The sequence below is a fragment of the Rutidosis leptorrhynchoides genome, chromosome 5 (genome assembly GCF_046630445.1).
Source record: "Rutidosis leptorrhynchoides isolate AG116_Rl617_1_P2 chromosome 5, CSIRO_AGI_Rlap_v1, whole genome shotgun sequence".
NCBI classification, from domain to species: Eukaryota; Viridiplantae; Streptophyta; class Magnoliopsida; order Asterales; family Asteraceae; genus Rutidosis; species Rutidosis leptorrhynchoides.
Window position 1 is genome coordinate 444,072,668 of NC_092337.1, and position 11,212 is coordinate 444,083,879.

General features: G+C 33.2%; 2 protein-coding genes and 1 long non-coding RNA gene across 4 annotated transcripts; 1 reads left to right on the plus strand and 2 right to left on the minus strand.

Moving 5' to 3' along the window:
* Positions 1-317: 317 nt before the first annotated feature.
* Positions 318-2,762, plus strand: LOC139848416 (calcineurin B-like protein 7). The gene is made up of 8 exons (XM_071838153.1): positions 318-408; positions 497-579; positions 690-749; positions 828-936; positions 1,067-1,119; positions 1,211-1,291; positions 1,371-1,487; positions 1,589-2,762. The coding sequence occupies exons 1-8, from the start codon at positions 318-320 to the stop codon at positions 1,652-1,654; spliced, it is 660 nt and encodes a 219-aa protein (XP_071694254.1). The 3' UTR covers positions 1,655-2,762.
* On the minus strand, positions 1,907-2,734 carry LOC139848415 (photosystem I reaction center subunit II, chloroplastic-like). The gene has a single exon (XM_071838151.1). It carries the CDS (start codon positions 2,638-2,640, stop codon positions 2,020-2,022), a length of 621 nt encoding a protein of 206 aa, XP_071694252.1. The 5' UTR covers positions 2,641-2,734; the 3' UTR covers positions 1,907-2,019.
* A 6,417-nt stretch (positions 2,763-9,179) lies between the features above and the next one.
* On the minus strand, positions 9,180-11,212 carry LOC139847320 (uncharacterized). 2 transcript variants are annotated; one of them, XR_011759440.1, is made up of 6 exons: positions 11,165-11,212; positions 10,789-11,069; positions 10,498-10,711; positions 10,340-10,398; positions 9,987-10,093; positions 9,180-9,873 (listed from the first exon to the last, which is right to left on the minus strand). It is a non-coding gene; the product is annotated as an uncharacterized lncRNA (long non-coding RNA). The 2 variants fall into 2 exon arrangements; XR_011759441.1 differs by having other exon boundaries at positions 9,180-9,876.

Consider the following 11,212-nt stretch of genomic DNA (forward strand, 5'->3'; position numbering starts at 1 on the left):
CTACTGATCTTCTAAATATTATAATATATTTCTTAACAGGTCCTAATCTTTGTATTTAATCACCCATGATCAAACAAATCAAATTTAGTGGATCTTGCCTTAAATATTTCCCATCACAGGTCTGTTTCTTCATTTCCATTTTCCAACAATTTTGTAATCTTCATGTATGTATGTATATTTCTGTTTGTATATTTGTATAAAGTCAAAGCTATAGTATGAAAATGAATCAAACTTAAGACTTCATTACTCTGATTCAGTTTATGGTATTTTGTTTGATATATTGAATTAAATGTACAGGTGCATTGACCATGAAAAATATGTCGATAAAAGAGTGCTGTTGTTTCTTAAAAAAACTTCGAAACCCAAGTCGAATCATTCATTACGTTCTTCTCGCTTCTGAAACTTCATGTTAGTATATGTAGCAACAAAATTGCATATTTTTTATATGACAAGATTTTGATTAATTTGATAGATTAAAATATGTTCTATTTTGTAGTTTCAATCAATGAAATAGAGGCGTTACACGATCTCTTTGAGAGATTAAGCCATGCCATAATCGAAGACGGCCTTATTCACAAGGTACATATTTACAGAACAAATATTTTAAAATGTTTCATAAAATCATAAATATGGTTCAATACGGAACAAAAAGATCAACAAAAAAATTTTTAATGCCATTTTATGCACAGGAAGAGTTCAGGCTTGCTCTTTTTAGCAATAGCAATATGCAGAATCTGTTTGCAGATAGAGTGAGTAAACATTTTAGAGTTCATTTATTTGTTAATGTAATAAAAAGTTTTTTTGAGTTCTTGATTGTATTGGTGCAGCTATTTGACACATTTGATATAAAGAAAAATGGGGTTATTGAATTTGATGAATTTGTACGCTCGTTAAGTATCTTCCATCCCGATGCACGCGAATCAGACAAGATTGAATGTAAGATATTGTACATTTTACTTCTTGAGTTTAAGATCCATAACAAATATTGTAATTTAATTTGTTTAAAAGTCAAAAGTCAAATATGATCTAGTTTTGTTCATTTACTGACACTACATAATCTTATCAGTCATGTTTAGATTATATGATCTGAAGCACACTGGCTTCATAGAACGTGAAGAGGTAAACAAAAACAGACTAAACTTTTCGACATCTAGTCAACGTTTGACTTTTTGTTGAAATTCTGATCTTGGAAATGTTTCAAAACTTGAAGTTGAAGGAGATGGTTGTGGCTTTCTTGAGTGAAATGAATCATGATTTATCAGATGAAGCAGTTGAAGCTATCTTGGATAAAGTACTAGCTTCTTCTTTGACTTTTTGATTCAGTCTTCAATTTTGACTTTTAAAGGTCTTTAACTCTTCAATTTGGTCAGACCATTTTAGATGCAGATCTAAACGGCGATGGCAAGATCGATCTAGAAGAATGGAAGGCGTTCATCGTTAAGTATCCATCTGTTTTGAAAAACATGACTCTTCCCCTTCTTAGGCAAGTTTTATTTCGCTTACATCATCAAACATGTTTTAAGGGTCAGAATGTTATTATATGCATAATTCTGTTATTATTTCATTTTTGTTTTTGTACAACAGGGAGATCACTCAAGCTTTCCCAAATTTTGTGATAAATACTCAAGTTCGAGAACTAGAAATCGTCACTTGAGAAGCAACAAATTAACTTGCCCTTTATGAGCCATCTTTCTCTGTAACAAGTTTCATTACATCATCCGTTCATAATTTATTAACTCCGAAAGTTTTGTATCCTTTTAATGTTTCAAATTAAGTGACACAGTGGCCAGTGGCGAAGCCAGAAAATTATCGTGTTTATTAGTTGCGGGTAATCTTGTTTGTAGCAATGAATAAACAAAAGACCGTTCAAGTTTATTGTTTATGTAGATTAACGACATCACAAACACGAAATAAACAAGCATTTGTTTATAAGTACCAAAGTAACAATATTACATATTACATATTACATAATAATAATTAAAAATCATATTCATAGTAACAAACTTATCATTGATTAGATCATATATCATAAGGTTGTTTGCCAGTAAACTTAACTTCAATAGGACTAACATTTTTCCCAATAGACCTCATGTTTTGACCAACACCTTGTCTACCAGCGTTGACTTTTTCAGGATAAACACCATCTTTAGGATGCAAATATTGGACTTCACCATTAGGGAACACCCTATAAAACTGATACTTAATCTTATATTTAGACCTTAATCTAGTCCCTAAAGCTAAACACTGTTCTTTCCTAGCCAACTTTAACAGATTGGGTCCTTCCCTCATAATTGCGGCCCCGCCAGTTGGCATTTCAAAGATTTGTTCTTTCGGAGATTCCCATGTTATAACATAGAATTCTTCAACTTGTGCTTTTCTAAGTAAGCCGCCAGTAGATCCTGCGAAGATTGGTGATGGGGTGTTGGGGTCGAGTTCTGGTGGTGTGAAACCGGCTGGTGCTGGTTTTGGTGGTGCGGCGGCGGCGGCTGGTGGTGTGGATTCGCCTGAGGCGGCTACTTTGATGGTGAAAGAACGTGAAGTGAAGGTGAGGTGTTTGATGGTGGATGATGATGATGATTGTTGTTTGAATGAGTTTGAAAGTGTTGGTGTGAAGAGGGAAGCTTGAGTTGCCATTGCCATTGATGATGTAATGAATTATGAAAAATGAAGGATGAGATGTTTGTGTGTTTTGTATTTTTGAGTAGGATTTGGAAACAAGATTATGTGGAGGGAAGTGGGATAAGGTGATATGTTATGACCAATCACAATGTCTTATTTTGATATTCTCACACATCTAATGGTCTTTGATTTTTATATTTTAACTAGTGAAATTACCCGTGGAACCACGAATTTATTTAAACGAAACAATTTAATGATATGTTTTAGGTATTAAGTGAACGTAAATGCTAAAGTCATTTAGTTTAATGACCCGTGGAACCACATAGTCCGACTAAGAAACTCGTCAGCTGAACATTTCATCAAACACCTAAAATGCATATTAAACAATCTACATTCAATCATAAGAGATAATATTGGTTGTCATTTTATTTTAAAAGTGTAAAATAAAATATAAATTTAGAATTGATTTCCTTCTGTCTCGCTTTTATACCTTCCCGTACTCAATTCAAAATAATTAATTAAAATAATTCAAAGTTATTTAATTTTAATAATTAAAATAATTATTAATAAGATTTAATAATAATAATTAATTAAATAAAATCTAATTTTAATTCAAAGTTATTTAGATTAATGACATCACTCACCATGCTTAGATTTTTTTTCTTTTTATTTTTGATTTTTTCTTAACAAGAGAATTAACCTAATAATGACATTATCATTATAGGATTTTAATAGAAACTATAGAAGATTTTAGTTTTAATTTTAATTTTAATTTTAATTTTAATTTCAGAATAAAGATGGGGAAATCATTCATGGCTTTAACGTTATACAACTTGTAGACTTTGCGTGCTTTTAGGTTTGAAGATCGACTGATTGTGTGTATTTAATTTCGTGTCCACATAATTGGTGATTTTAGGATTAAAAGTCAATGGACTTCTCTAAAATTTAAATGATACTTTGTAAAGAAATTTCTTACAAAATGACTATTTACTTCTATAAAAGTCATTAATATTAAAAATATATGACGTCCAACTTATAAATCTATAATAGTGTCCTATAAATTTTTAATTTTATAAGTATTTAAAAATAAAATAAACTAATGGGGTACTTAGAACTCACTTGTTAAGACATGGACTTAATAGTGGTCTTTATTTACTTATTTACTTAGATGTTATTTACTTGGATGTTGTTTGTTTTTTAAAATATTTTTGTTTGAAAATATTTTTTTTGACCGAATGTCATACGAAAGCAACTCTCTACTCTCGAGTAGAGAGATGACTTTCTCTTCCTGTGAGTGGAAAACTCTTTCTCGACTGTGGTTAGAGAAATGATTTTTTTTTTCTATCTTATAGTAGAGGAAAGATTGTCTACATCTTACTTTCCCCATACTTCGCACGTGCGAGAATGAGTTTTGTTATTGTTATTGTTGTTTTTGTGTTGTCTGAAGATCTGCGGACCATGTTAATAAAGAAGATGTGTTTTAAAGGTCTGTATGTTGAATAGTGAAGACTGTTTGTTTTTATGTCTGCAAAATAATTTAATTTTGTCTACAACACTTAGAAGCATATTTCTAAGTTTGCGAGGCTGTCGGCATAATAAGACATTATTTTATCTTATATCTTCTGAAATAAATTGTATACGGTAAAAACGTCTGTGAGCGGATACATATGACATGATAAGGTATGCAGAGAGAAAAACAAACACCTTACTAACATACCTATATTATCAAGAAGTACACACACACACACACATATATATATATTATATATATATATATATATATATATATATATATTCTAAAATAATATATATGTATATTAAATATTATTGAATAAGGATTCAGGTCATTTTCGAGTATACGGACCGAGTAATTGGGTTTGAATATAAAATCGTCTCCAGACCCAAACATGCTTAAAAATCTAAAACCATCCACATACCCGATCGTAGACCTATATATCTGGCCTGAACCCAACTCAAAAAATATTGATTTTTGAGTTTCCGTATCGATCAAGTACGAGTATTTTTACCAGAAAAAATATCGCGGACTTCTTACATAATATTTAATGATTTAAAATCTAGTGTTTTCTTTATTTTAACCATATCATCACATGTTAATCTTTAGACATGAAACTTTCTCAAAACACTTTAGGGTTTTATGCACATTTCTTACATTTCTCTTTCCCCATTTATCAAAAAAGATAGTGTCATTAACGTATTAAAGATGAGAAATATTAACTTTGTCCTCACCTATATCAACCCCACTTATAAGATCATCTCTAACAGCAATGCTGTCAAGAATATTCAAATCTTCACTAGCAATGATGAAAAGATAAAGAGAAAGTGGATCGCCCTCACGAATGCCTCTTTGGAGATTAAATTCTTTAGTGGGTGATCCGTTAATCAAGACCGAAATGGATGCCGATTTGAAAGATGCTTCCACCCATCTCCTCCATTTGATACCAAATCTCATACCACACATCGTGTCTAATAAGAATTTCCATCTCACACTATTAAAAGCTTTTTCGAAATCGGCTTTAAAAATGAAACATTTGGATTTTTCTTCTATTCACATCAACAAGAAGTTCATTAGCAATGAGGATACTATAGAGTATTGATCTACCTTTGATATAGGCACTTTGTTCAACTCCTATGATCTTTGACACAACCTTTCGAAGACGATTAGAGATGATTTTGGCAATACTTTATAATAATTACCAATAAGGCTTATAAGTCTGTAATCTCAAAGGCTAATTGGGTCCTCCTTTTTCGGTATAAGAGTGATAAAAGACGCATTACACTCGTCTGAAATCTCACAACGTTCCCAAAACCAGTAAAGGGCATTTATTAAGTCGCTTTTAATAAGCCACCAAAGTTTTCTATAATAGTTAAATACAATAATATAAATATAAACAACACATAATACAATTTAAAATATGTCAACTAAATTAAGCATAAACCTCAAAAAATAATAAACCCTAACAGATTTAAAAATAAAAAATAAATTAGTAGTGTACTCCGTAATGCATAAATGAAACTGGTGAAGTAACAATAAACCGAGCAATCTAAAAGATAAAAACTTATCTATTCTCCCGCCAAAATTATTTTGAACAACATCAATATCACATCAAAGGACAAAAATACCCTTTCAGTTAGACATGCATTGCGATTCCGTTTAGTTGTATTCCGTTACATACATAACGGATTCTGGTAGAATATATACGTACAGATATATACATTCATATTCATATAATATAATAATAACTCCCTCACAAATAGTATATAAGCATGTAGTTCATAGTACTGGTGATTAACCTTCTATCTCCATCTCTCTAACGACCGCCATCTCTCTAAAAAACTTATTCATTTAATTTCATTATTTCTTCAATTCAATCGATAATCAAGTTCAATCGCGGCTTTCGATTCCGGTATGTAATCATCTTATAACGATCAATTTAACTTTGCGTCGCTATTCCGTTAATAATGTGACGTTAACTTTGTTACGGTGATGATCGATTATGTTCATCATATCGTCATTAGTTACTGACTTAACCTCAACGTTCGTAATTAGGTCTGTATCACTTGATTTCCTTCTGTAATAGCGGTTTTCATTTCAGGTATGTAATTTTATAATGATCAATTTAACTTCGCGTCGCTATTCCGAAAATGATGTGACGTTAGCTTTGTTACGATTATGTTCATGTTCATCATATCGTCGTTAGTTACTGACTTATCCTCAACGTTCGTAATTATTAGGTCCTGTACGTTTTGCTTGATTACCTTCTGTAATAGCAGTTTTCGTTTCCGGTATGTGAAACTTATAACGATCAATTTAACTTTGCGTCGCTAGCTATTCCGTTAATATTGTGATGTTATCTGATAAATCGCTTATGATTATACTTGTATTCACTGTATATACATGCTTGATTTCCTTCTGTAATAGCGGTTTTCGTTTCCGGTATGTGATCAACTTATAACGATCAATTTAACTTTGCGTCGCTAGCTATTCCGTTAATATTGTGATGTAATCTGATAAATCGCTTATGATTATACTTGTATTCACTGTATATACATACATGCTTGATTTCCTTCTGTAATAGCGGTTTTCGTTTCCGGTATGTGATCAACTTATAGCGATCAATTTAACTTTGCGTCGCTAGCTATTCCGTTAATATTGTGATGTAATCTGATAAATCGCTTATGATTATACTTGTATTCACTGTATATACATACATGCTTGATTTCCTTCTGCAATAGCGGTTTTCGTTTCCGGTATGTGATCAACTTATAACGATCAATTTAACTTTGCGTCGCTAGCTATTCCGCCTGATAAATGGCTTATGATTATACTTGTATTCACTGTATATACATGCTTGATTTCCTTCTGTAATAGCGGTTTTCGTTTCCGGTATGTGATCAACTTATAACGATCAATTTAACTTTGCGTCGCTAGCTATTCCGTTAATATTGTGACGTTATCTGATAAATCGCTTATGATTATACTTGTATTCACTGTAATCTGTATTACTCTATATACATTAACGGTCATTAGTTACTGACTTATCCTTAACGTTAGTAATTATGTCATGTATATATTGCTTGATTTGTTTGTGAAATTGCGAGATCTGATTCACTAGCTAGTAGAACATTAAGAAAATGTTACACTTGCATTGACATTCGAGCTCTCGTTCATTGTAAAGATATATTTTTACCTTATTGTATGCATAATTTTTAAACCATATGATCCTTCTACTACACGATTGTATCTAATATGTTACCCTATTGCAAAAGATAATGGCAGTTTTTACTTGAAATCTTTTGCTATTTTGAGTATCTAATTAGTTCTTGAATATTTGATTCTGTTTTATTTGTACACATGCATGCAGGTGCATTTAATGATCATGGATAAAATAGTTAGACCATTTCAAAGGATTCTAAAGCCAGTGGAAAAGATATTAAGGCCAGTCCAAAAACTAGAGCCCTACAGCCATATTCCCACAGTTCAAAACGAAAATTCGGTTCATGTCACACCCAAAAGCCACATCTCTTCTATTCGAAAGATTATAACACCATTGAATTGCTACAACAATACCCCCTCCCTTCAAAAAGAAAAATGGGTGAATCTCGCTCCCTATAGCCATATCTCTTCTCTTCGAAATATTCTAACACCACTGAATTCCTACAACAATACCCCCTCCCCTCAAAAAGAAAAATTTGTGAATCTCGCTCCCTATAGCCAAATCTCTTCTGTTCGAAATATTATAACACCATTGAATGTCTACAACATTATCCCCTCCCTTCAAAAAGAAAAATTTGTGAATCTCGCTCCCTATAGCTACATACCTTCATCACCTCTGCAAAATCTAGGGAATCTCACTTTATATGATCCTAGTCCATCCGCAAATGATACATACGATAACTATGGATCTAGATTTCAAGACTTCATAACCGGTATTAGAACGATTGATAGACACTCGGATGACATTGGAGTATATGGTTTCATAAAACATGATACCAATGTCCAGTTGAGTGTATATTCGCGTCCAAAGGATTTTTATGGGATCGGCTTTTTGAACAAATTTGGGAAGTTTGAAGCAGATTATGGGCAACGCCTAATACATGGTTCCACACTTACCCTATGGTCTTTCGTACCCCAAGGGATTTTTGGACACTGGTTTTTCCTATGATAACTTTGACAGAAGTGTGGAAATATTGTCAAATACCACGCCAGAAAATGTAGAAGACAGTAAATGGAGTTTCTTTACACTCATGGCTACAGTCAACGAAGCAGCACGTTTTCTCTGGATATCGAATTTTCTTGAAAAGCTATTCCGGGGGAACGAAGTATCCCCAATGCATAAACATTTGGCGATGAAAATGGATGGGGGGATCTGTCAAACATGTTGTATATCTATGAGAATAACCCATTGTTATTAGGTAAAAATCTACAGATGAAAGAGGAACAGTTTAGCGATGAATACGACATCAAAAGGTTGAGGTATTACAAAAGTTTAGATGAATGTCTTGCGATGAGATGCTTTTATAATCCTAACAGAGAACTTCGCAAGCGCAGTAAACTGAGAAAGATTCTTGATTTTCCACCAAACTGAAACTGAAACTGAAGTTGTTGCAAGTCGAAAATGAAAGCTTTATTTGAATGTTGTTGTTAGTGGGGAAAAATCACATATATTGAATTGTTGTGCAGAGTAAAGAAGTGATAGTATAGTGTTTTCTTAGATTCACAAACTTTGGCGTGTCAAGATAGTAAGTAGCTGAGAGTAAAGCAGTGATAGTATAGTGTTTTCTTAGATTCACAAACTTTGGCGTGTCAAGATGGTAAGTAGCTGAGTCTTTTGTTTCTTTGTTGTCAAATAGTAGCAGTAATAGTAGCTGAGTTTTGTTTCTTTGTTGCCAATATGGCGTGTAAAAACAGTAAAGATGCCACCTTTTGGGCTCCCAAAGATAGTCACTTTCGATTGATATTTTTTGAATCCTGATTTCATAAGTACTGACTGATGAACGAATGGTATGATCACAATTACAACAATGTATGTTTAACTCATGATTACGCGTTTAGTCATTAGTATTATATTTGGTCAAATCGATACGACCAAGTATGCGATTTACGATTACAACAATGCTTTTTACCCGTTACATTTGATTGAATCTAAACCACATACGATCAATACGTTTCATGAATACATTTACATCCCACTAATACCTACAAAATCATCTTGCAAATGCACCAAAACTTATCTGGATGGAAATCCTACAACCACCCAGCTGTAAAACTTATGTCCAAATACCAATAAATGAGGGCCAATATTATTGTACAAGCTGTACACAATGAAACAGTGTTATTGTTACAAAAAAAAACTGAGACTGGTAATCAATGACCGGATGTTGATGACGAAGCTTCTGACAAGGATACTGATATATGAGAGGATTCCTCCATAACTCTCATAGGTTTCTAGTCAGCATCTTCCCTAGGCTGGCGTAAGGCTACAAAATGGAGAGCTTGACTTGGTACTTGATAAATGCAACAGGGTAAGAATCGGGAGCAGATTTCACCAAATCTGTTGATCTTCAAATGTTGTTTCTTCCGCAATTGATTCAGACATACAGTAGGCAATATCATGTTCGGGCTCGTTGAAACTGGCCACTGCAACACAACCCCCTGAAACATAACCTTTTTGGGGGATGTGGTCACCATATAGATACTGGTGTTGTATAATCTTCTGCACAGTTTCTCCAAACCTACTACACCAAAATATTTTACTTACATATAATATAAGATAAGAGCATTTAACATGAATGAGTTTCAAATTCTAAACTAGTACTCATTGAAATACTTGAAGAAATAAACTTACCAAATCATAGCCCAATGGAAGTGCAAACAGTGTATATGTGTTCCTGATATAGTAAACAGTTAGGGGGATGAGTTCCAGTACGAGCTATATCACCAACTGAGATGTACCTGAAAAATGCATTTGAAGGTACTTAATATATACACATATACTAGTAGTATCTTTTATAGTGAAGAATTCAAAATATACTTAAACTGAACAGCTAAAATCTTTCAATGAGAATCCCAACATGTGGGAAAAAACATGTTATCCAAAAACAATTTATCACCAAACTCATCTATAATACAGCTTTTTAATTGGATATTTGGGTAACAAAAACATCAGTTGAGAATCAATTAAGTGGAATATAAAGATACCTGTCTGGGCAGATTGGTCGCCAGATAGATGCTCTGCATACCATGTTATCTTCTACAACCTGAGTAAAATAGCAATGAAGGAAACTGTGATCTGTGTGCAACAGATAGGCAAAATTAACTGAAGAGTAGCACAACACTAATAAGGTTTAGATGGTTACATTCTTTTTAGACAAAGTGTGGCGCCCCCTTTCAGTTCTTGTTCACTAATAAGGTCCAGACTTTTGTGAAGTTAAGGATGTGTTTAACAGTAGTTTCTTTTTCAGATGCAGACCTGGGTGACAAGAAATCTCCCGACTTTAATATGGATTTGTTTAGGCTACGAGAATTTTTCCAATCGGTCTCGTTCCACGCAAATTACACATTTTTCTGGACCTGCAGATTTTGAGGATAACATTACCTTAGTTTTGGCAGAGTTTGACAAAGTTGACTGAGTTTGACCAATTACTTACCTTCAATGTGAGGATTTTCAAGCTAGACTGATGAGCTTTCCACATCTTACGCACAGCCAAACATATCCTAACAGCTTGGGGATCTCTTCCCTCAGTACTACACTTAACGACTCTCACAAAGCTCCCGGCTTTTTTTGAATTTAATGAGATGAAGAATTAAATGAGACGGTTTTGGATTACCAGCTAGCTTTTGCCAACTCTAGTGCCATTAAATCATCCCATGAAACATCCCACATGATTTTACTCGATGGTCTTTTATCCATCTTTTCATGAGCCAGACACTGACAACGCAGAACAGAAATCAACCTGTGTTAGTTTTACTGCATTTCAAATAGGTTAGACGAGCAATTTTTAAACTTAAACAGCATACAAGTACCTGAAGCAACATGACTCTTTTGCTAGTTACTAACACGATCCTGTGATA